Source organism: Nicotiana tabacum, chromosome 13 (genome assembly GCF_000715075.1).
Source record: "Nicotiana tabacum cultivar K326 chromosome 13, ASM71507v2, whole genome shotgun sequence".
Taxonomy (NCBI): domain Eukaryota; kingdom Viridiplantae; phylum Streptophyta; class Magnoliopsida; order Solanales; family Solanaceae; genus Nicotiana; species Nicotiana tabacum.
Genome location: NC_134092.1, coordinates 13,643,569 through 13,669,461, shown reverse-complemented (window position 1 = coordinate 13,669,461; position 25,893 = coordinate 13,643,569). Strand labels below are relative to the sequence as shown.

General features: G+C 34.8%; 1 protein-coding gene across 1 annotated transcript; it reads right to left on the bottom strand.

Annotated features, from left to right (window-relative positions):
* Nucleotides 1-1,476: 1,476 nt before the first annotated feature.
* LOC107778758 (heavy metal-associated isoprenylated plant protein 23-like) lies at nt 1,477-3,728 on the bottom strand. The gene is made up of 2 exons (XM_016599055.2): nt 3,321-3,728; nt 1,477-2,142 (listed from the first exon to the last, which is right to left on the bottom strand). The coding sequence occupies exons 1-2, from the start codon at nt 3,478-3,480 to the stop codon at nt 1,844-1,846; spliced, it is 459 nt and encodes a 152-aa protein (XP_016454541.1). The 5' UTR covers nt 3,481-3,728; the 3' UTR covers nt 1,477-1,843.
* Nucleotides 3,729-25,893: the final 22,165 nt, after the last annotated feature.

Genomic DNA, 25,893 nt, shown 5'->3' with positions numbered 1-25,893 from the left:
AAAATCATAACATGATATTTTAATATCAACTGGTAATAACGCAATTACTAGCTACTATATTTCGTCAAATTGCAACTATATTACAAGATCCAGCAGTCCAAAAGAAAGTGATACTAGTAATTAGCTGGTGAATTAGTTGGGTCATAATAGATGGTGTTTTTTTTTTTATAAAATACAAAAATTTTGGGTAATTTTTAAAATTGTTCAAAAATTCAATAGTAATATTTTGGGTCAAAAACAGGTCTAGAACTTGTTTTGGGATTTGAAAATTTTGTTTTCAAAATCTGCCAAAACATGAATAAAATCTATAAGCAAATATGTTTTGCATGGTTTGCAGGCTATTACACAGGGGGAGGTTTACCCAGTACGCACAAAGTGTTCATCTGAAGGGCAGAGGCTGTGGCAGAGATTGTAGTGACGGCGGGTTTCCCCTCTTGCCAAAAAACATGTTTTGCAAAAAAAAAAAGTTTGAAAAAAACTTGACAAAATTTATGGCCAAACGGGCCTTAGTTCGTGGATCAAATTCCGTTTTCTAGTGAATCAAAGTTGTTCTCGCCTCGCAATTTGTTCTAACAACATTAAGCAGTTCACTCTTCTAATTTTCATTTAAGTGTATCATTAGGCATTGCCTTTTTTCGCTTTTAGTGCTGAAGGAAGCCTAATAATTTCTCCCTCTTCCCTTTTGGAAACTACACCTAACCCAAGAAAGATCACCCAAAACGTGGGTACTGGGGCCAGTTGTTTGAAATATAGTTTCCGATTGAATGTACACATCAATAATGTAATTGAGGCGTGACCCTGATAAAAATTGTCCCGGTATGACTAGAAGATTATGGTTTCAAAAGCAGTGCGTGTACAGACAATAGAAATATAGAGTAAATTAAGTTACATGCATAATATTAAAAATATAGTCCGACTCTTTATTAAACCCTGCACAAAATTAAGCTTAGTGTATTGAGTTGTTCTTTTTTATTAATAGTGCAAATAATTTTGCATTATTGATATATAGGAGCCTATCAACTCAAACGATATTTATAATTTGCTTTAATTGCTTGAGTGAATGTATAAAATATGAACAGCTGTGTCGACATGAGAGGAAACTCTTTATCATCATCATCCCACGTAGTATACATCAAAAGAAAACTATAAACCACCAGATTGTAGTAATATAGCATCATTCATGTATCAAACACAAAAGGGAAACATTAAAAACAACATTCTATAATTCTTAAAGCAGGTTTTCTACGACAACCAATTCTAAAATCATCAACCAATTCCAATCACCCAAGATTTATAGAAAAAATCACCATGCACTACCAACAACAAAATTAGTGTAATCTCACAAGTATAGTCTTGAGAGGTAATTGTGTGCACAAATCTTACCCCTACCTTGAGATGATAGATAAATTGTTTCCAGTAGGTCCCCGGCTCAAGGAATAGTGAAAATAAAACAACAGACGATAGCAACAACAAGGAAATAAGGTAACGGAAGTGAATAACATAAATAATAATAACGAAACAAGAATAAGAAAATACAAGAACAGTACTAGTACTACTAATAAGCCTAGGAGAAACTCACGACTATCTGTCAACCATACACTACCAACACCACCTACAAATATTTTCCCTTATCTCACTTCTCAAACCCTATTCTCCTATGAGCTTTCATACTTCCCGGATGGTAGAAGTTATTCGGTGAAATAGTTAATAGCGCTTGCAAACTGAACATATACCATCGCTATAATAAAATCCCATTGAATTTGAAACCGAGCGAGATAAACAATAAGAATTCATATAGTCGGTCTTAACTTTCACAGAATTTGAGGTATAGTTATTGTTGTCATTACATTATGGAGCAAGCGTTTGGGTTGTCATCACTGAACATGGTCACATAAGCAGGGTCCTCAAATGTGGAAATTGTTCCAATGGTTGGGTTTTCAACCCTTCTAACATAACCAGGAGGAGCTTTCTTGTCATAAGCTGCTGCAGCATAGGGCTGAGCCACTAAATTGTAGGGCACATAGGGCCAAATCTCAGACTTCTTCCCTGTTGACTTTGCCTTCTTTAACACTTTATTTGCTTCCACATATCCTGTTACTGTCACCTTTTGCTCTTTTCTGTTTATCTCCACTGATTTAACTCCTGCAAACATTAAAGCAATTATTTAATTACTCATTGTAATTTAACTTATTATAATAGGTTAATTAGTTAATAATTTTATGTATTTCTTTAGGACATCCTAATTTATGTGACACTCTTGTCTTTTTAGTTTATCCCGAACAAAATAGTACAATATTTTTTAATATTTAAAAATAATTTATATTTTAAGATAATCTATAGTCACATATTTTACAAAAATTCTCTTTCTTAATCTTCATGACGCATAAAACAAGACAACATAAAATTTCTCGGACGGAGGGAGTAATCTTATCATATATTGTATATAAAATGTAATTACCATATAGCTTATCTGCAGATTCTATAATTTGTATACATTGCATAGAAATTAAACTCAGGAAGTTAATTAAAACGATGATCAACTTTTATCAAAGATTCATAATATAGCGACTTGAACTTGAGAAAAATTCAACCAGTATATATTATCGAGCTGCAAATTACGTATTCCATTAATATTTCTCAATTTATGTGACACTCTTCTTTTAGTTTGTCCTAAAAAATAGTACAATTCTTTTTATATTTAAAAACAATTTATATTTTAAGATGATTTATAGTGACATAAATTTTAGACCATAAACTTTAAACTTTTTGCTCTCTTTCTTAATTTTAATAACCAATCAAACAAGACAACATAAAATTTCTCGGACGGAGGGAATACGTATCATATATTGTATATACACTATAATTATCATATAAGTTATCTGATAATATAAATAACACGTTGTATAGAATTTAAACTCAGGAAGTTAATTAAAAGAAAGATCAACGTTTATCAAAGATGCATAATATAGCAATTTGAACGTGAGAAAATTCAACCCCTATATACATCATGTGTGGGACGGGTAGACGCGAGTGTTGATACTGGATGGGTGAACGCGAGTGCAAATACTATGCGGGACGGTGCGCAGCGGGTGAACACGGGTGTTGATACGAGGTGGGTGAACGTGGATGCAAATACTATGTGGGGTGGTGCGGGGCGGGGCGGATGGAAATTTTGCGGGTTAAGATAAAACCTGCCGCACCCGCCTCGCGCTGCACCGCTTGCCATCTATATACATGTCAATGTTGTGAAGAAGACGAACCTCTAATGTAGGAAAATAACAAAAACATCAAATACTATACTATATTGTTTAAATTCTTACCACTTAATGAAGACAAAGCTTTCTTGACTTTAAGCTCACAACCATCACAATCCATTCTAACTTTGAGCTCAACAGTCTGAAGCTGTTTCTTCTTCTTCTTAAACTTATGACTACTGCTCATCATATCAGAAATGTACTCCAAAGTTCCTTTAAGTCCCATATTTTCTTTGGTTTTTTTACTTTATGATCTCGTTACACAAAATGTCAAACAAACAAAGTAATTACCACAAGTTTAGAACAAGAAAGTGAACAAAAGAAGTTTTTTTCCTATGCTTAAAACAAAATTTTTAGCAAAGAAAACCCCCAAAGAGAAGGTTTTTCTGAGGCTAAGAAATTAAACTTCCCTCCAATAATGTATTCTTTACTTGCCTTAGAACAAAAAAAGAGAAAGAAAATGGTTCTAAGTTTACTCTCCTAAATTTGATATTTTTCTTTACACAGGTCTACTTCTTATATAGGCCTTTTCTTCTGAACACATGGGAGAAAAAGGAAGGCGGCCCCCACAACTAAACATGAGCTTGATATTATAAGGAGCTCAATTGCTCATGCAAACATGGATTTATATTTTATTTGTTTAAACTAAATATGTACTATTAGTATTTTACTTTTGATTTAAAAAACAGAAAACGCGGTCTGTATCACAAAGGAATAATGAGATACTATATTATAGTAATATTTTGTAACCCACAATTTCACTTTATAAGAGTATTATTATTTAGAGAATTTTATAAAATAATCGTTGATAATAATTTTTTTCATGAAATGTTGAAATTTGTATAGTTGTGAAGTTGTAACTATATTTAGGACTTCATATCTAGTTTCTAATTATCGTAAATTTCATATAAAAAATAATATTACGAAGAGAGGGATATAGCACGACTCACCCGCTAATACCCCTAAATAATCGTTCAGTGATAAAGGAGATAGTAGTACAGAGAGAACCAGGAGGTTTGCCTAGAAGCCACCATCCTTGAAGGAGTACGTATAAGCTCACTGATCGAGCGCTCTTGCGTCGAAAATAAAATTAATGTTTAATTTCGAGTGAAAAGAAGATTTGACTCTCATAGTCTAATCTTCTTTATTCTTTTTTTTTTTTGAAACGAAAGGAGTTATAGTTTTTCATCTATTACGATTTACCAATATCTGAAATAAGATTTAATTTTATATCTAGTCAAATTCTTCGGTATAAATTAAAATGAAGGGAGTACGAACTAGTTAATGGGGAAGAAAATGAAAAGTAGTAATGGCGTTAAAATGAAAAAACTTAACAAAAACGCAAAATTAAAATTTGACTCGGTAAAAAGAAAAGGAAAAGGACAAATGACCATGAAAAATGAACCTGATGAAAGGTTGCAACAAAATGTGGGCCAAACCCTATGATTAAAGAGGAAAACCACCAATAATAGAAAGAGTAGCTTCCACGTTTCGAGGTTGAACTTGAACACGTGTCACATAGCACTCTCATCAAAACAGCTGGGGTTGTGTCCAGTTCAGATTTTTATTTTTCCCTAATTTTATTTACCTATCAAGTTTTCCACCCAACATATGGTAAAAGGCCGTGAATGGTGTGGAAGTCGAAAATTATAGAATTATAGTAAATGGTTAATAATTAGTTGTGTGTCTCCCTTGTTTTTATCAGTAGTATCAGAAAAAATAAAAAATAAAATTAAAAAACTAATAATAAAAAGTTAGTATCTGTATTAAGTCTTATATATTTTTTATTTTAAGATTTTTATCATTACATGATAGTTTTTTTCGCTTCGGTTTTCTCGTTATCTTGTTGGTGTTACTGTTTGTTTGCTACTGCTTCTTCTTTTTCATCTTTTCTTGAGCCGAGTAGCTATCGAAAATAGGCTATCTACCTTTTCAAGGTAGGGATAAAGCCTACATACACACTTGTATGTGTCAAAATCTGTCTTTAGAATATTTAAGCCAAGATAATACTAAGGCACGAGTTTCCAAGTCGTCATTTTTCGAGATGGCCCAAGAAGCAGCAAAGTTTGTGGTCTAAGAGTCAAAACGAGCCGTAGTCGAGGTATCGACAAGGGTCGAGGTCGAGTATCATTGACAGAACTGTAACGACTAGTTTTCAAGATATGATATTAAAGAGAATATTCTAGTGGATATTATCTGTACCTGTACTATTAGGGTTTCTTAGGGACATGTCCCATATAAATAGAAAAAGAAACAATGATCGGGGCATGTGATATTTATTTTTGTAAAGAACACACTTTGACTTAAAGATTTGGCTCTCACTTGCTAAGATACAAACATCACCTTTTCACTGAGATTCTTGTACATACTTTTCCATCAGATCCGAGAATAACTCGAATATTTAAGGATTTTTCTATCATTCATTGTGAGGAGGAAGATCCATTTATTCCATCCTATATTGAGAATCATTCCTCCTATTTATTTAAATATCATTTATTGATGTTCATTACTATTGAATGTTACATTATTGCTCCTGATTTCCAGAACATTTATTATATGATATTGCCATTGTCCGAGCAGATCCACACGATATTTATTGCTTCTTTAAAAACTTCATTTAATAATATTATTGTTAGCTAAGATTAACTCTTATTTACATAAATTTAATTATTTGAACCAAGATCTATATTTTTTTGGTCAAACAACACTACCCTGCTCAGACCCTACTTGTGAGATTAATTTCAGAATTTACTTTATGTTCTTAAGTTACTCTATGATGCAATATATCAATCATATTTTAGTTTAGATCATACAGGATAGAAAAATGCATTGACTATGATATTTTGGATGAAACTATTACCCTAATATCCTACAGATAAACATTATTAAATTGTAATCATACAAAATTAGATTATCAAAAAAATTTAAAAGAAAATCACCTTAAAAATAATACAATCATTTTTTCTCGAAATATTTCCCTCAAACAAGAAACGCCATTATTCCACACTTTGGAAATTCATTAACAGAATATATCGTTTTCCCCCTTTTTGGGTTAATACGCTGAGAATAATTTAAGTAATGACAGTTGTTAATTAATTTCCTTGGACGCGTTTGGTATGACCATATGAACTGGAATGAAGCTGGGCATTATTTTTTTATCTTATTTTTAGTAAAGTACAGTTAGATCAACAACCTTAATAATTTAAAAAATTGTCCTTTCATATTTTCAAAAGAAAAGGGATAATAGTATTTTAGTGTAATATGCATGTGATTATAAGCTGGAAACTTCGTAATATGGTCTTGATAATAAAACGATCCTCTTAGGGGGAAATGAGCAAAAAGACAAAAATAAAATAAAATTGTATCTATATAAAGAGTTTATATTGACAGTGAGTATTTTTACACTATCAAATTATTTAATTAAAAATCAATTATAAGTAACATCTTATAGAATCATTGATTGGTGAGCTGCAAAAGACAATAAGCGATTTGTTACGAAAGGTAAACATAAACTAATAATTGTGTAAAAATATTCCAAGCTGTCAAATAACATGTACAAATTATATTCATATTGAAAAGGAGAAGCTTTTGAGAATGGAATATTTTTACGATTTGTTACGCTCTGCCCCGCGTGAATATTTTTAAAAAAATTGAACCCGCACCTCACCCACGAGCTCCCTAACCCGCACCGCTCCGCAGACTCCCAAACCCGCACCGCACCGCACTCGCACCGCCCCATTGCCACCCCTAGATGTTGAGCCGTGGAAGCATCAATTAATGCTTATATTAAGGTAGGTTGTCTACATTATATCTCATAGGATGCGGTCCTTCCCCAAACTTTACATAAATACGAAATACATTGTGCACCGAATTGTCTTTTCACTACGCCTCTAATAAATTCCTTTCTTTTCTTGACCAAACAAAACCCCCATTTTCCTCATTGTGCTCTATTATATAAAGAATGCATGTGGCTATAGCAAGTCCAAAACTCTCCAAACCCACTCATTGATATTTTCATATCACAAAAGGTTGCTAGATTTGGCCAATTGTTTTTAAGCACTTCTTTGAAGTCCCTGCACATTAAGTAAAACTAGGTGTGCGCACAATTTTGGTACAAAAGTTATGGGCAGTACTATGGCTTGGAAATATCAAAGGGAGAGGCCCTTTAGCGCTTGTAATATTTAACTAAAGAAATAGTATTCCAAGAATGTGCACTTAAAAAAAAAATGATGTCTCGGTGCACAAAATATATGCATTCACATAGGTTCGGAGGAATAATCGCACCCTCAAAGGGTGTGATGTATATATATCATACTCTAACGCATGCATTAATTAGTGGCAGCTTTCACGGTTCGTACCCGTAACCTAGGTCACACGAATACAACTTTAATGTTCTTTTGAAAGTAGAAAAATCTTAATTTCCTTCGTGCAACTTGTTCATACATTGATAATACGTACAACATATATACTACATAATACATAGTAAAATGATTCAGTGGTCAAGACCAATGATTATAATTCGTTGTTTGATTTATTTATTTATTTATTATCATTGGTCAAGTTGATATTTTCCAGCCATGTCCTATTTTTAGAATGGTATTACTACATTTTCCTAAAATCTAATGTCATGTCAGTTACAAAATAATCCAAAGAAATATTTTACAAAATAATTTATGTCAAAGTTGAGTGATGGCAATTCAAATGGCTGTTTTCCTGGGAAGTGAAAAATATATTAAATTTGTGCAAATCACCCTTAGTCTAGTGGGCTGAGTCTGTCTGCTAAAAGAAAATTTCATTAAATTACTTTTATTGACGAATTTAATCCACTAAATAAGGAGGAAGTGCATATATATATATATATATATATATATCTGATTTTGGGACACTATTGAAATTATATCTATATTATATAAAAATTTGTAAATTTACCTACTATGGAACACAAACATACACGTCTAAAGTTTTAAATTGCGTATGAAGTTACGGAAATGCAACTTCAGACACATTGGATCTGAAGTTCTTTCGTTGTAATGTGAACTTCGGACAAATTAGTATGAGGTTACAAATTTCGGTGTTGGCCAGTCACAAAGTAAACTTGGGGAAAATTGAGTCTGAAGTTAGCCCATCAAAGTACAAACTTTAGACAATTGGGTCTAAAATTCTTCAGTCGTTGTCACACCTCCTTTTTTTCAAGGTGCAATAGGGATAGGGGAGTTTTTTCAATTAAAGTGACAATATTCGAAATGAGATTATTTATTTGATCAGAGTCGTCACTTGGAATAATTTATGGTGTCCCAAGTCACCGGTTTATTTTAAATCCCAAATCGAGGAAATTTGACTCTATTTCTGGTCCGCGAACACAAAAGACTGGGTAAGGAATTCTGTTAACCCGGGAGAAGGTGTGAGGCACTCCCGAGTTCTGTGGTTTTAGTACAGTCGCTTAACAATTAATACTTGGCCTAATTATCTGATTTATTACATATTTAAAGCCTATTGTGCATTGTTACTTTTTAACCGCTTTTAATTATTTATGGAATTATTTATGGAATTATTTCTGGAACAAATCACGATGTCGTACACTTGTCGTTTTGGTATACGTCGCAAACCGCGCCACATGAAATGCACCCGCGATTTACGACATGCTTATTTTTATTATTGTTCGAAGTTATGATCGGGTCACATGAAATGCACACCCGAATGGGATTTACATATCGTGACCATACCACGGGAACCGTACCCATAGTCACGATGATTTATTAATCGCGCCTAAAGCAAGCTACGATGTTCATAAATTATTTTTTCTACTTTGAGATTATTCTGAGACCTCAAGAAAATATTTACAAGAAAAAGTAGATAAATACATTATCCAAAAATAATTAATATTGCCATCTCAAAAATATTTGTATTAACAACAGTAGGTATTCAAAATTGACCTCTCATAACTTTACATAATCTTTCCCTTTTACTAAAAAAAAATATGGCACACCTAATCAACTAGAAGCAACTAAATCGTTCCGACCACAAATCTGGCAATGAAAGCCCATGAAACAAATTTTAAAAATAGAAAAAAAAAAAAAAACTGTATCCATTCTTTTCATCCTGAGCCTAAACTCAGTAAGCTAAGACTAATGAGAGTATTATATTTCATGGTTTCATTTTTTTTTTTAATGACCGAGAAATCGGTCTTGGGCCGATCCTTTGGACCAATCGTAGTTTTCGAAACTCGGTGTATAATGGGCCCGCCCCTCTATCCCTTCTCCACTTAAATACCAGACTTTACTTTGCATGGTATGGGAGCTTGAATCTGTGACCTAAGAAACAAATCCACCACCCTTTGCCACTTGAGCTAGGCCCTGGGGGCTTATATTTCATGGCTTCATGTAGTTCAACAACTCAAACAAGCATTCAAGATTTTAAACTAAAATAAAGCAATTAACTGATTTAGCAGAAGCAAACAAACATAATATTCAGCTATTCCATAGTAAAGGCAAATTGAGAATGGAAATTAACTGAAGCAACAATTTTTCATTGAACAAAGCTTCCAGCAAAATTCTTACAACGACCACTCATGACAGATCCTAAACCCAAAATCGACTTTAGACCGGAACCTCAAACTCGAACCGGAGCTTCGTCGGCTAAATCGAACCACGACCAAACGAACATAGCTTTTTTTTTGGAGTGGTTTAATGACTGGAGTTTGGAACTGGTGGTTGACTGACGGGTAGCTGACTCAATTTCTCAGCTCGGTTCGCCGGAGAAGGAGATGAAGAACAGTACTCGCCGGAAAGTGCAGTGAACTCGCCGAAGAAGGCGTCAGAATCCGCGACTTCAGAATTTTTGGTTTTCTCTTTTGTTCTTAGTAATAGACTTCTGGACAGCTAACGAAGTAACTGTCCGTCTAACCTTAGCATAGAACTCGAGCTTCAACTGCCGGAAAGTGCAGTGAACAGCCTGAGTTTTTTTTTTCGTCTCTCAATGTCTCTCTCCGTTTCACCGTTTCACCCCTTTCCCCTTCTCCGTTTTCTGTCCGCGTTTCTTGTTTCTGAAGTGGGGGAATTAGCCTATGATTTTTGGGTGTTAATTTAGTTTTTATATGGTAGTGGGGAGTGAGTATTGGCCTTTGGATGAAAGTAGATCAATGGATATGATTAAAGGAGGGGTTTGATGGGTGAGAAAAGGGTTTGGACTAAAAGAGATTGGGAAGAATAGGCCTTTGTCTTGCTGGGCCACCAAAATACGAAAATGAGCTCCCAATTGGTCCAAATTCAATTCTTACTAATTGAACAAAAAATAAAAATAAAAATACTAATACTATCAAAATATACTAATTAATACAAAATATATTTTTTTGGTATTTTCAAATAATAATAAAAATAATATCTTTCTAAAAATACCTAATACCTAAATTAAATAGAGAAAATGAGACTATTTTTGTATTTTTCAATTTTTGTGCTTTAAAAAAAAATAGAATTAAAATTAATAATAAAGTAAAATCCTAATGAAATAAACTCAAATAAATATTCTAAAAAAATACTAGGACTATTAAAGGTAATTCTAATGTGTGGGTCAAAAATTACGTGCTTACAGTCGTACCGCGAACTTCGAATAAATTAGTCTAAAGTTTGTACAATTACACACAACCTTCAAACAATATTTGTGAAACTGCAAAAACTATAAAACTCATGAACTAATGCAATAGATATGAAAGAAGAAGAAGAGGAAAACAATAATAAAGAATCATAAGCAAGTATTGACGATAAATCAGAACAAGAAGATAAAAGGAAATTGTACACAGACCTTCTAATATGAAGAAACATCCAAGATATTGGGCTAAAATTGTTACTACTGTGTGGCATAATGTTTTTACAAATAAGGTGTAGCATGAAATTTTTACATTAAATAAACAGAGACAAAAAATGAAAATGGCGTCAAAAAAGGCCATATGGTGCAATATTTCTTCAAATTGATAGTCACTATAAGTTGGACCTATCACGTAAAGGCTGAAAAGGGCCGGGTCATAGCCCCAGTAAAGCTGTGAGGCCGGTTCGAGACCAATACAATTAAGAGGAATTTTCATAAGGAAATTTTACCTCCTATATCAAAGGTATACACCCTATTTATTATAAATCAAAATTATTTTAAAATATTATTTTCTATAACTATCTTTTATATTTTATAGCAAAAATAAATATTTTATGGTATATACTACCATTGAGGCATGAAATAAGACCTGAAATACGCTATTTATGTTTTTCCTTTCTTTTAAACAGCTGGACATACCAATTTTAAGGGATTACCGTTACTGTATTCATGAATACATGGCGCGAATACATGTGAATACATGCACGTACTGTTGTATTCATGAATACAACAACACGAATACATGTGAATGCATGCGCGCACAACTGGACTGCCCTGATTTTAGGTATTTTTTGCTGCTGTATTCATGAATACGTGGCGCGAATACATGTGAATACATGCGCGTACAGCTGGACTGCCCTGATTTTAGGCGTTTTTTTTACTGCTGTATTCATGAATACAACAGCGTGAATACATGTGAATACATGCGCGTACAGCTGGACTGCCCTGATTTTAGACACTTTTTACTGTTGTATTCATGAATACATAGCGCGAATACATGTGAATATATGGGCATACAGCTGGACTGCCCTGATTTTAGGCATTTTTACTGCTGTATTCACAAATACAGCAGCGCGAATACATATGAATACACTACCGTAACAACTGAATAGTAGCTATAGGAAGTAATTATGTATATGGTAGTTATAGAAAGTTAATAGTCACTAAACAATAGTAGTTTCTGAAAATTTCCGCTATTGTTTAGTGGCTATTAACTTTCTATAACTACCATATACATAATTACTTCTTATAGCTACCATTCAATTATTACGGTAGTGTATTCGCTGTATTCGCACTGCTGTATTCATGAATACAGCAGCAAAAAATGCCTAAAAACAGGGCAATCCAGCTGTATGCACATGTATTCACATGTATTCCCGTCATGTATTCATGAATACAACAGCAAAAATCGCCTAAAATCAGGGCATTCGAGCTGTACATACATGTATTCACATGTATTCGCGTTGCTGTATTCATGAATACAACAGTAAAAAGTACCTAAAATCAGGGCAGTCTAGCTGTTTTCACATGTATTCATGAATACAGTAACGACAATCACCTTAAAAATAGGTATGTACAGTTGTCTAATAACAGAAATAATATCAATTAGCGTGATGCACTCCTAATATAACTCAACAAAATCAATTCTATCATGCCTCATTATCAACCTAATTAATTAGAATGATTTTTCAGTTATATGTAACGTTTGTATTTAGCTTGTTTCAATATTATTTTTCTTACAGTTGCATTCATTAGATTCAATGTTTGTATTTACTATATTCGTTATTTTATATATACATTGTATTCAAATATATTTGTATTAACAGTACTTTAGTTATTCCTAATACATGTTATTATTGTTGTATTCAGTATATTTCATTGGTTGTATTCACTGTATTTCTATTTGTATTCAGTATATTTTATTGTATTTCACTGTTTATATTCTATTCTATTTTAATGTTTGCATTCAGTGTTTCAATGTTTATATCTTGTATTCATGCATATTGTATGTACAATATGTATGAATAAATACAGGTGTATTCTGTTGTATTAAAAAAATACAAACCTTCAAAATACATAAACACAGGCAAAAAAATATATTTATACAAAAATACAATGTGTTTGAGTGAATTTATACATAATACAATGTATTTATATCATTGTATATGACTAAATAGCAAAGAAGAGACGAAAGTTCGTCAGAGATGGCATTTTCCGGCCAAGACTCCTTATATCGCTTCACTACCTCTTCTATTACAATTTACAACGCTTCCAATTCGACCGCTTCTTCCTCTTTTCTCTCTTACTTACTGCGCTAAGAATCCCTCTTTCTCTTCAATCTCTCCGTCGCCCAAGGTATTTTCGCTTCCTTTTTTTGATTATAGGTTTACTTTCATGTTTCAGATTTTGAGGCTTTCTTTCATGATTTGTTTCTCTTTCATGTATCTATGATTCGGCATATTTTGCTCGAAGAAAGGGAGAAGAAAGAGAGAGAGAGAGTGAAAGAAGAAAACTTCTGAGAGAGAATCGTGTGTTAATTGAAAGAAAGAGAGAGAAAAAATATAAATAGCATATTTCATGCCTTATTTCATGGCTCAATGGTAGTATATACCATAAATACTTATTTTGCTATAAAACATAAAAGATAGCTATAAAAAATAATATTTTAAATGATTTTGGTTTATAATAAATAGGGTGTATACCTTTGCTATAAAAGGTATAATTTCCTACAATTAAAGGATGATATTCGCAAATGTTCCATTTATAAGTGTACGCATGTAATTTTTGGCTCGCGCAACTTTTAAAAGTAGTATTTTAAAATATTTACTTATTTTTTATTTTTATAGGATTTCAGTTAAACTTTTAATTTTAATTTCAAAAACATAAGTTTAAAAATACAAAAATAATTTTATAATACTTCTCCTATTAATTAGTATATTTTGGTAGTATTTTTATTTTTGTTCAATGAGAAAGAATTGAATTTGGGCTAATTGGGAACTCATTTTCGGATTTTAGTCGCCCAGCAAGACAAATGCACATTCTTTCCAACCCATTAACCCACTCTCTACTTAAATACAAGATTTAATCTTAGCCATCGATTCCCCTCCAATCTAATGGCTCATGTCAATTCTTACATCCATATTTAAACCCAATTATAACCAAACCCTAAACTACTTTTTAATCTCCTAAATCCCTACACTCCTAAGCCAGCCGCAACCTACACAAAACAGAGCACCTGAGACGGGAAAAAATAGAGAGGAGGGGATCTGGAGAGAAGGCAAACAAAAAAAATGCATCAATACCCACCAAAAAGTTTCATCTTCCTCACCAAAGCCTCACTGCTTTTGGCAATAGAAACCAGTAACCATTAGCTATGTAAACCCACTGCAGTTACTATCTTAGAAATAGCTCCAAAACGCCTTTAAATCACAGCAAATTCAGCCTCGAAATTCACCTGTGAAGGTTCGCGGTCTAGGTTCTGGTCACGGTTGATTTTGTACGTTAATTTGGAGCTTTGTCAGAGGAAAACAAAAATTCAGCAATGAAGGTTCATACTTTGCTTTACTGATTATCTTTTAATATCTTTGAATTGATTAATGTGAGCATGATAGTTTAATAGTTAAGTTCTGTTGATTAGGTCTTCATTTGCTAAATGCAGATTATACTTCATCTTATTCATATTTCATATTTTAGTTTAAATATTTACTTTAGATTGGTGAGCCCACTGGATTGATTTTAGCTTATGAGATTTGTTCGAAAGTATTATTATTATTATTATTATTATTATTATTATTATTATTATTATTATTATTATTATTATTATTATTATTATTATTTTCTCTAAAGATTTCATGAGTTGGGCTATACTCTGTTGATTTGCTTATGGTATAGAAAGATGATAATTGTAATTTTGTGAGGAGCATTCACTACTCATATCTTTGGATTGTCAATTTTAAGATGAGAATTAATTAATTTGGGCCATGAATAAGAAGATTGGGTTTAGAAATACAAATTTTAGGTCATGTTATAATTTGGTTGAGAACGGCTTTTTCTTTTGGTACTAAATGGGTTGTTTCGATATAGTGAGCTTTGTTGAAGTTAAGTGTCATCCTAATAAAGGAAGAGTACTAGCAATCGATTAAGTGATGAATATCTTCAACATTGGTATTACATATTTTGCCAATACCTTTATCGATCAATTACACCCTTCTCAACAAATTCATTCTATAACTCTTGGCCTTACAATAATCTCAAAGTAAATAAAATAATTCATAAATATCGTAGCTTGCTTTAGGCGCGATTAATAATAAATCATCGTGACTATGGGTACGGTTCCTGTGGCATAGTCATGATACATAATCCTCAATTCGGGTATGCATTTCATATGACCCGGCCACAACTTCTAATAATAATAAAAATCAACATGTTGTAGATCGCGGGTGCGTTTTACGTGGCGCGATTCGCAATGTATACAAAAATAAACGAGTGTGCGACATCGCGACTTGTTCAAACAAATTTCGTAAATACTAAAAGCGGTTTAAAAGGTAAAAATACACAATAGGTCTCAAATATGTATTAAATCACATAATTAGGCCAATTATTAATAGTTAAGTGACCGTGCTAGAACCACGGAACTCGGGAGTGCCTCACACCTTCTCCCGGGTTAACAGAATTTCTTACCCGGTCTTCTGTGTTCGTAGATTTTTAAACGGAGTCAAACTTCCTCGATTTGGGATTTAAAATAAATCGGTGACATGGGACACCAAAAATAAATTATTCCAAGTGGCGACTCTGAAATTAATTGAATAATCCCATTTCAATTAATGTCACTTTAATTGGAAAAATTCCCTATCCCCCTCGGGAAAAAGGAGGTGTGACAGCTCTGGCGACTCTGCTTGGAACAAGAACCCAGAATCTTTGGTTCAGGGTTCAGAATTCGAGCTTAGAATAATTGTGATACTTGGTTTTGTTTATTATCTGATTTTTACGTATTTGCGCCTAATGTGCTAAATGCCGCTTTTTACCGCTTTGATATTGTTTGAACTGTATATAAAACTGTTACAAAACCCTTCTTCTCTCTGAGTCTTCTAAATCTTCTGGGAAGTGTGCGCTTCGTGTGGTTTCTTTTCTGTTAGAGTCGTATCCTAATTTTAGAACGAGGTTCGGACAAGTTGCAAAGCCGGTGAAGCTTCTGTATTCTCGGTACGATGCCCTCCCCCTCCGGCTCGAGTTGTCCGTTCGGGTAAGCCGGGTCTAGAACAATACACCCAGATTTTTAAAACTTAGAATGACATAGCCTCATGCCGGATCCCTACTAGGTACGCTTGTTTGCATCACGTGCATTTGACCTTAGGGACTCAACATAGGGGTTGGGTCTGTCTAGGACAGGTGTACCCAAAAACTAAAAGACCATGCTGATGCATTTTACGTGCTACTTGTGTATTCATTTGCTTCGGCTTGTATGTTGACCGGCTTCTAGAATAGGGAAAGAAAATCAAGAAAAAAAATAAGAGTGAGGTAGGTGTTTGAAATATTTCGAAACTCTGCCGAAATTTTGAAAAACAAAAGAGAGAGAAAATAAGCCAATATTTTCAAAAGTCATTGTTTCCTCTGTTCCGTCAAAACTGACGAACTACGCGGATCTGATTCTCACTGTATGTGAGATACGTAGGCAAACCTTATCGGTTCCGGCCCATAATTTTTAAAAAATCCAAAAATATTTTCCTTTACTTCCTTCTTTAGATTTTAAAAATCCAAAAATTTATTTATTTTAATTTCTTCTCAAAACCCAAAAATATTTTCATTTATCTTTCAAAAATTAAAAAGAAAATTGAAGATTCAAAAATATTTTCTTTTTTTAAAAGTATTTCTTTAATAAATTAAAAATAAAAGTCCAAAAATCCAAAAAATATTTCCTTTCTTCTTTAGAAGTTTTACTTTCAAAATTCCAAAAAACCAAAAGTTGTTGAAGTTAAAAAAAACAAAAAATATATATTTTCTTTCTTCTTTAGAAGTTTTTCTTTTCCAAAATTCTTTAAAAAAAATCGATATCCAAAAATATTTTTTTTATAAGTCTTTCTTTCGGAAATTAAAAAAAATGGAAAAACAAATTCAAAATATAAAAAAAAGAGTTGGTTTATTTACTTTATTTCTAATCTTCCCGAACTACGCAAGATCTGATTCATGTTTCTACATGATACGTAGGCAACCTATATCGGGTTCGATCAAATTATTTTTGAAATTAAAAGAAAAAACGAAAAAAAAGGAAGAAAAAAAAAGATGAAGTTGTGGGACGAGGTGAAAGAAAAGAGTGATAATCTAAAAGAAAAAGAGAAGAAGGAAAATGAGCAAATCAAGGAGTGTAAAGAGGAAAGAGAAGAGGGAGGCTAGAACAAGCAAATTGGGATGATGCCCTATGACTTTCGTACCCTCGAAGTCATTTTAGAACCATTAACTCTGACTAGGTGCATTGCACATAATGTGAGATTATCTTATGTTAAATTCCCTAACACTAACGTGATGACTTTACTTTGTTCCTTTTTGTTGCTTTATTATAGCAGAAGAGTGGTTAATTTGTGGTTCTTAAACTGGTAACTCTTCCCTACAGCATAAAGTTGAAAGGCAATGGTAGACGACAATAGAATTGAGTTGGTTGATACTGGTGCCCTAAAGTAACTGGTTGAACAAGACACTGGGTTGGTTGAAGAGGTAAGGATGTTAAGACAACACATGGCGGACATGTATCAGGCTTGGATGACTGGGAAGGCACTACCCCCGCCACCATCTAGCCTCCTAGATGCTACCCTCACCCAAGCCCCGGCCATATTGTCAGATGATCCACCATATTCTCCAGATTTTTTCGCTTATCATAGCTTTCCTAACCTCCCTAGTAGCTCTATTGTTCGTCCTCTAACTACATTTCCCAAAAATAGCCCTCTTGTCATGTCCACTATTCCCACCATCACAAATTCTCAACAACCTCTCCTCAGGTCCAACAGTGAACACCAGTTCAAACCTCATGATGCCCAATACTACCCCCCAAAAGTGGTCCACCAGGTCCCGGACTCGTATAATCGTAACCCTCAGAATGAGCCTTATGTTGAAAATGAAAAGTCCGCAGGAAAAGAAGGGCAGGATGAGATATCCAGAAAGCTGAAAGGCATAGAACAGTCCTTAAAGAACATGCAAGGGATAGGAAATTAGACTAACATGTCTTACAATAACTTGTGTATGTTTCCTGATGTTCATCTGCCCATGGGGTTTAAAATGCCAAAGTTTAACTTGTATGATGGGCGTGGAGATCCAGTGGCCCACCCGAGGGGTTATTGCAGTGAAATGAGAAGTGTTGGTGGGAAGGATGAGTTGTTGATGGCGTATTTCAATAAGAGTTTGAGTGGGGCAGCCTTGGAATAGTATACACGTCAAGATATGAGTAAGTGGTATTCCTGGGATGACATAGCTCAAGATTTTGTTTGACACTTTTAATACAATATAGACATTATACCAGTCCGTCCTCCCTATCTAAGATGGAAAAAAAACCCGAGCAAAGTTTTAGGGAGTTTGGGCTCAGATGGAGGGAACAAGCTGCTCGGGTCAGTCCCTCGATTGATGAAGAAGAAATGGTTAAGCTTTTCCTACAAGCTCAGGGACCCACCTACTTCAGCCATTTGATCCCGGCTTTAGGTAAGCCTTTCAATAATCTGGTAAAAATGGGGGAGATGGTAGAAGAAAGGATTAAGTCAGGAAAAATCATGAGCTATTCTGCATTGAAAGATACTACAGAAGACATTCAGAACATCTCAGTAAGTTTGGAGGGAAGAAAGAGAAATAGAAAAGATGTTGTTGAGCCCCGCCAACGACTAGTCCCAGTGGGCGTTCCTGCTCAATGCTTTCAGCCTCAATTCCTACCACATGAACATTGTCGTGCTCCAGATAATCCTCCCCAATGCTACTTTCCTCCACAAAATCCCCAAAGTCATACCTCACCCTCCCAGTACTCTATCCACAATGCACCATCATATGCTCCATATCCACCAGACCCGCAATGGCCTGCACCACCTTCACAAATGTCTTACCCACCTCTACAAGCATATCAACCATCTACCCGCAAGAGGTTCCAACCGAAGCATAAGTACAAACTGAAAAGACAGCAACAAAAAGAAAAGTCTTTCACTCCTATTGGAGAATCATATGCCAGTTTGTTCCAAAAGTTGAGGCAATTAGATATGTTGAAGCCGATTCAGATAAAAATGTGGAACCCCCTTCCAAAGAATTTTAATTATTCTCAAAGGTGCGCATATTACTCTGATGCCCCGGGGCACAATATAGAAAAGCGTTGGCATCTGAAAAGAGCAGTCCATAAGCTTATTGATGTAGGTGACATTACCGTACAAAATCCAGACGCAGCGGATACTAGACAAAGTCCTTTGTCTATTCATAATGAGACGCATATGGTAGGTATGATTTGTGTTGAAAAGGAATATGAGAACTCTTCTGAGCTCCTTGGAGGGCCACTTGCCGCAAAGTTTTCAGTGCTATCAGTCTCGGTTCCAGAAGTTGATCTTAAGAACGAGTTGGTAAAAGGGACCCAAAAGCTATTTACTGAGGTCAATGTGATTGAAATTGGTAACGGTCTTGGTAATATTGATGTGGAACTCAGTGGCTAAGATGTCGAGCTTGATAATTGGAAAGACACTCCTTTCTTGGCTAGCTAGGGAGGAGTTTTGATGGTTTATTTTGTTGCCATTTCTGTTTGTCCGAGTTATTTCAGGGTTGTAATCCCGATATTGTCTTGTGACTCAAACCCTTCTATCCTTTCATTTTGCCTAGTTCGTTTAGTCGTAGTAACTCGTTTAGTGTTATCTAGGTTTGTTCTTGGGTTATAACCCCGGTTTATTTTGCTTGTTTTGTTGTTCAAACTCTTTCACCGTCTGTCTAATGCAATCTCCTGTTTTCTGTTATTTCCCGTCAATTTTTGTTTAGCTCTCTTTTCCTTTTATAGTTCTTTTCATGGTGACTCTAGTGACATGACATGCAAGTGGAATTCTCAGCCTGGTCTTAAAAGTTAGTCTAATCATGAAACAATGAAACAAGGTTTGAAGATAATAGGGACATTTGAGGGAAATAAGTAAAGATTTGGATATTTTGAGATCATTTAAAGCCTCAATTGTGTGAAACTGGGGCAGATAGTTTGGGAAGTTAATAGGACGACAAGATAAAGCCAAGGGAGTTTGTCCTAAACTGACGGAGGGTATTCATTGTGAAGAAGAAATCACCCAATGAGAGTTTTGTACTTGACACGATACTAAAGGATGATGGAAGGCATATCTGGGATATCAATGCTGATGCTGCAAAAGAAATGCTATGCATGATCTTCAATTTTCATCCTCAAGTTGCATGTGTTGTACTTGGTATTTTTCAGAGAATGGGAGGCCCTCTTTCAGCTACCCAAACACTTTATACCCTTCGGTACCCTTTTGAGCCCGTGTTGATTTCTTTGACCTTCCCTCTTTTGGAATCAAGTTAGAGTCATTAAAAAAAACAAGTCATGTCCTCGTAAGATTTCTTTTAGAAAGTTCATTCCAAAAGAAAAATAAAAAAAAAAAAGAGATAAAGAAAAAAAGAAGAAAAAGATAAAAAAGAAAAGAAAAATAGCAACAACAAAAAGTATTCTTTTGAACTATGTTCGACTTGATTCTTGTCACCACAAGATACGTAGGCAGCCTTAAGGTTCGGTCGCACCAAATAAAATATTTCATAATCCCACGAAGTCAAGAGTGGGCAGTTTTCTTAGAAATTTCATTTCAAAAAAAAATAAAGAATCAAATTATCTTGTTTTAGAAATTGGGGCAAAGTTTAAAATGGATTCCAAAAGTTGTAAATAAATTAACCCTGTTGTTTTAATTATTTTGAGCCTTCATGATATCTTTTCTTTCTAACCCCGTCCAAAAGCCATGTTCAGTCCAAAAAAGACCTTCCAGATAATCTTTGAGAGTGCCGAGATAGACATGCTAGGAGCATATGGTGTTTGTACTATGGTCAATGCCTTGCCATCTGCAGAATCAGAGAAGATAAGAAGAAAAGAACAAGATGAGAGAGTCTTATTGGTGAAAACCCTCACGGGCACCATAAGGCGACGGTGAGTTGAGAGAAAGAGCAAAATGAGAGAGGCTTGATGGTGAAAACCCTTCGGGCACTACAAGTCGAACAAGGATCGTGAATCAGACAGGATAGTTGGAGCATTGAAGCCCAGTTTCACGGCTTAAAGGTATAACAAGAGTCGAACATTAGACTTACTGGATAGATTAGGCCACTTAATCCAAAATACATGTCACGATCATTAGAGTTGGTATCCACATCTGATAAGTTTCTACTTGGTGATTTTCTTGTTAGATGTCATCTCTTTCCATTGTTCCCTTACTCTATTCTTCTTGCTTTGTTTAAGTCCTCTTTTTTAGTCTGTTTTGTCTAAACAAGTGAGAAATGACTTCAAAATTTGCTACCAGCTTTCCAATTGCACAAAACAAAGTCTAACTAGCACATCAAAGTGGCATAAGTCAGGAAAAGTAGTATGCATACTGAGTTGGTGACAATTGATGTGCTTTGGGATTCATGTGAAATGCAAAGTTTCGGTAAATGTCAATTCATGAGCACAATGCAAGAGACAGAGGTATTGGTTCTGAACGGATCAGAGGTGTTTTCTGTGGCAAGGGTTGATAGAAAAAGTGGTTAGCTAATAACAAGCAAGGTCCTCCAAGTTGAAATCAAAGTTATGATGGCAAGTGTAGGAGCAATCGCCCTCAAGATCAAGGCCACAAACCAACCACCATGTTTTAAACTCACAAGTTTTCTTTGTTTGAAATAGGGACGAAGACTATGTCCAAATCAAAGCTTGGAAGCTTGAAACTTTCGGATGTCGTGCCCAGATTTTGTCAGCACAAAGGCTGTTTAAGAAGGTTTTTACTTTTTAGACATCTTTCATAGTTGAAAAGAACCGTACCTCCTAGGCAGTCTCCCTAGTCGGAAGAGTCTTTAGTTTTCTTTAAGTTCAGGAGTCCCGCCTAGAGAATAGGGTCAAATTTTAGTTTCCTTAAGTTGTTAATCTTTAGCATTCCTTTAGCTCTGGGGTCCCGCCTGGAGAATAGGGTCAGTTTTTAGTTTTCTCCAGTTGTTAGTCTTTAGTTTTCTTAAGTTCAGGGGTCCTGCCTGGTGAATAGGGTCAAATGTTAGTTTTCTTAAGTTTTAATCTCTAGTTTTTCTTTAGTTCAGGGGTCCCGGCTGGAGAATAAGGTCAATTTTTAGCTTAGTCAAGCTCAGTTTATAGTTTTCTTCAAGCTCAATTTCACTTTTAGGAGACGCACTTCCTAGTTTGGGTAGTTTGAGTTATTCAGTTTCTAGGAGATGTACTTCCTAGTTCAAGTTTCACCCCTAGGAGACGCACTTCCTAGTCTGGGTCTTTCAGGTCATTCTTTTAGGAGACGCACTTCCTAAATTGAGATTTCACTTCTAGGAGACGCACTTCCTAGTTTGGGTAGTTTGAGTTCATCCCTAGGAGACACACTTCCTAGTCAGGTTTCACCCCTAGGAGACGCACTTCCTAGTCTGGGTCTTTCAGGTCATTCTTTTAGGAGACGCACTTCCTAAATTGAGATTTCACTTCTAGGAGACGCACTTCCTAGTTTGGGTAGTTTGAGTTCATCCCTAGGAGACACACTTCCTAGTCAGGGTCTTTCAGGTCAGGAGACGCACTTCCTAGTCTGGGTTTTTAAGGTCATTCTTTTAGGAGACGCACTTCCTAAATTGAGATTTCACTTCTAGGAGACACACTTCCTAGTTTGGGTAGTTTGAGTTCATCCTTAGGAGACACACTTTCTAGTTTGGATCATTCAAGTTTCAACCCTAGGAGACGCACTTCCTAATCTGGGTCTTTCAGGTCATTCTTTTAGGAAACGCGCTTCCTAAATTGAGATTTCACTTCTAGGAGACGCACTTCCTAGTTTGGGTAGTTTGAGTTCATTCTTAGGAGACGCACTTCTTAGTTCAGATCATTCAAGTTTCACCTCTAGGAGATGCACTTCCCAGTTTGGGTTATTCAGGTTTTATTTTTAGCAAACGCATTTGCTCAGTTAAAATTTTCTTGGTTTTACTCACAGGAGACGAACATCCTAGTCAAGTCTCTAGTTTTAGTCTCATTATTGCATCCTTCACCGATAGCATAGGTGATTTACAACTTTGCTAATAACTCACAAATTTTCCTAGTGTAAATTGGGGCAGAAAATTTTGTTTGTTTTGTTTGTTTTGATTGCAGGCACCCACCTAGAGAACGAGGGTCAATATTTTAGAAATCGGTTTTCAGTTCAAATCATAGAGGCATCAGGAGCCCGCCTGAAGAACAGGGTCAGCTTTCAAATTTCAAGTTCAAGAGGCATCAAGAGCCCGCTTGAAGAATAGGGTCAACTTTCAGTTTACAAGTTCAAGTTAGAGAAGCATCAGGAGAATCTCGCCTGAAGAACATGATCAACTTTCAAATTACAATTTCAAGTCAGAGAGGCATCAGGAGCCCGCCTGAAGAACAGGGTCAACTTTCAATTTTCAAGTTCAAGAAGCATCAGGAGCACACCTGGAGAACAGGGGAATTCATTTCAGAGTTACTTCAAATTTCAAGTCAGTACCTGGCGCCCACCTGGAGAATGAGGGAAGTCATCTCAGAATTTAAATTCAAGTTAGAAGTAGCAGAAGCTCGCCTTAAGAATACGAGTCGACAGTCCGAGATGATCAAAAGAAGAAGTCTCAATCCAGAATAAAAGGAAAAAAAAAGTGAATCCAAAATGCAAAAGCAAATGAAAGATGTGAACTGCTCAAAACATGGTCGAAGTCACGAGCACTGTATGTCCGGTCTTGATCCCAAGAAGCTGTGAAAGAACGAATCAACACCTGCAGCTAGCAAACATCAAGGTTCAAATCAAAAGTGTTCATGAAGAACTATTCAAGACTCAATATTAAGTTTCAGAAGACTTATAGATAGGAATCTTGTAACTCAGACCGGAACCTCGACGGAACCTCACTCGACTCTCCACTTATTCCATCACTTCACTCATCTCTAAACTACACGTGTCCTGATTCGTTTATAGCCAAGGATATGTATGCAGCTCAGATACCAGGGCTCGATCACAATCTTTTGTCCATTTTTGTTTCGTTTTGAATAAGCGTCGGGTCATAAATCAATTACATTGCTTATTGTTCTTTGCTCTGAAAACTCTTCGTATTTCCAAGCAAAGAGGGGCAGCTGTAAGCACGTAATTTTTGACCCGCACAACTTTTAAAAGTAGTATTATAAAATATTTACTTATTTTTCATTTTTATAGGATTTCAGTCAAACTTTTAATTTTAATTTCAAAAATATAAGTTTAAAAATACAAAAATAATTTTATAATACTTCTCCTATTAATTAGTATATTTTGGTAGTATTTTTATTTTTGTTCAATGAGAAAGAATTAAATTTGGGCCAATTGGGTACTCATTTTTGGATTTTAGTGGCCCAGCAAGACAAAGGCCCATCCTTCCCAACCCATTAACCCACTCTCCACTTAAATTCAAGATTTAATCTTAGCCATTGATTTTTCTCCAATCTAATGGCCCATGTCAATTCTTACACCCATATTTAAACCCAATTATAACCAAACCCTAAACTACTTTTTAATTTTTTAAATCCCTACACTCCCAAGCCAGCCGCAACCTACACAAAACAGAGCACCTGAGACGGGAAAAAACAGAAATGAGGGGATCTCGAGAGAAGACAAACAAAAAAAAATGCATCAATACCCACAAAAAAGTTTCATCTTCCTCACCAAAGCCTCATTGCTTTTGGCCATAGAAACCAGTAACCATTAGCTATGTAAACCCACTGCAGTTACCATCTTAGAAACAGCTCCAAAATGCCCTTAAATCACAGCAAATTCAGCCTCGAAATTCACTTGTGAAGGTTTGCGGTCTAGGTTCTGGTCACGATTGATTTTGTAGGTTAATTTGGAGCTTTGTGAGAGGAAAATAAAAATTCTGCAATAAAGGTTCATGCTTTGCTTTACTGATTATCTTTTAATTTATGTTTTTGAATTGATTAATGTGAGCATGATAGTTTAATAGTTAAGTTCTGTTGATTAGGTCTTCATTTGCTAAATGCAGATTATACTTCATCTTATTCATGTTTCATATTTTAGTTTAAATATTTATTTTAGATTGGTGAGCCCACTGAATTGATTTTAGCTTATGATATTTGTTCGAAAGTATTATTATTATTATTATTATTATTATTATTATTATTATTATTATTATTATTATTATTATTATCTCTAAAGATTTCATGAGTTGGGCTATACTCTGTTGATTTGCTTATGGTATAGAAAGATGATAATTGTAATTTTGTGAGGAGCATTCATTACTATAATTGTAATTTTGTGAGGAGCATTCATTACTCATGTCTTTGGATTGTCAATTTTAAGATGAGAATTAATTAATTTGGGCCATGAATAAGAAGATTGGGCTTGGAAATACAAATTTTAGGTCATGTTATAGTTTGGTTGAGAACGACTTTTTCTTTTGGTACTAAATGGGTTGTTTCGATATAGTGGGCTTTGTTGAAGTTAAGTGTCAACCCAATAAAGGAAGAGTACTAGCAATCCATTAAGCGATGAATATCTTCAATATTGGTATTACATATTTTGCCAATACGTTTACCGATCAATTACACCCTTCTCCACAAATTCATTCCATAACTCTTGGCCTTACAATAATCTCAAAGTAAGAAAAATAATTCATAAATACTAAAAGCGGTACTCACCTTTCTATAAATACTAAAAACAGTTTAAAATCAACATGTTTGAACAAGCCGCGATGTCGCGCACTCGATTGTTTTTGTACACATTGCGAATCGCGCCACATGAAACGCACCCGCGATCTATAACATATTGATTTTTATTATTATTAGAAGTTGTGGTCGGAT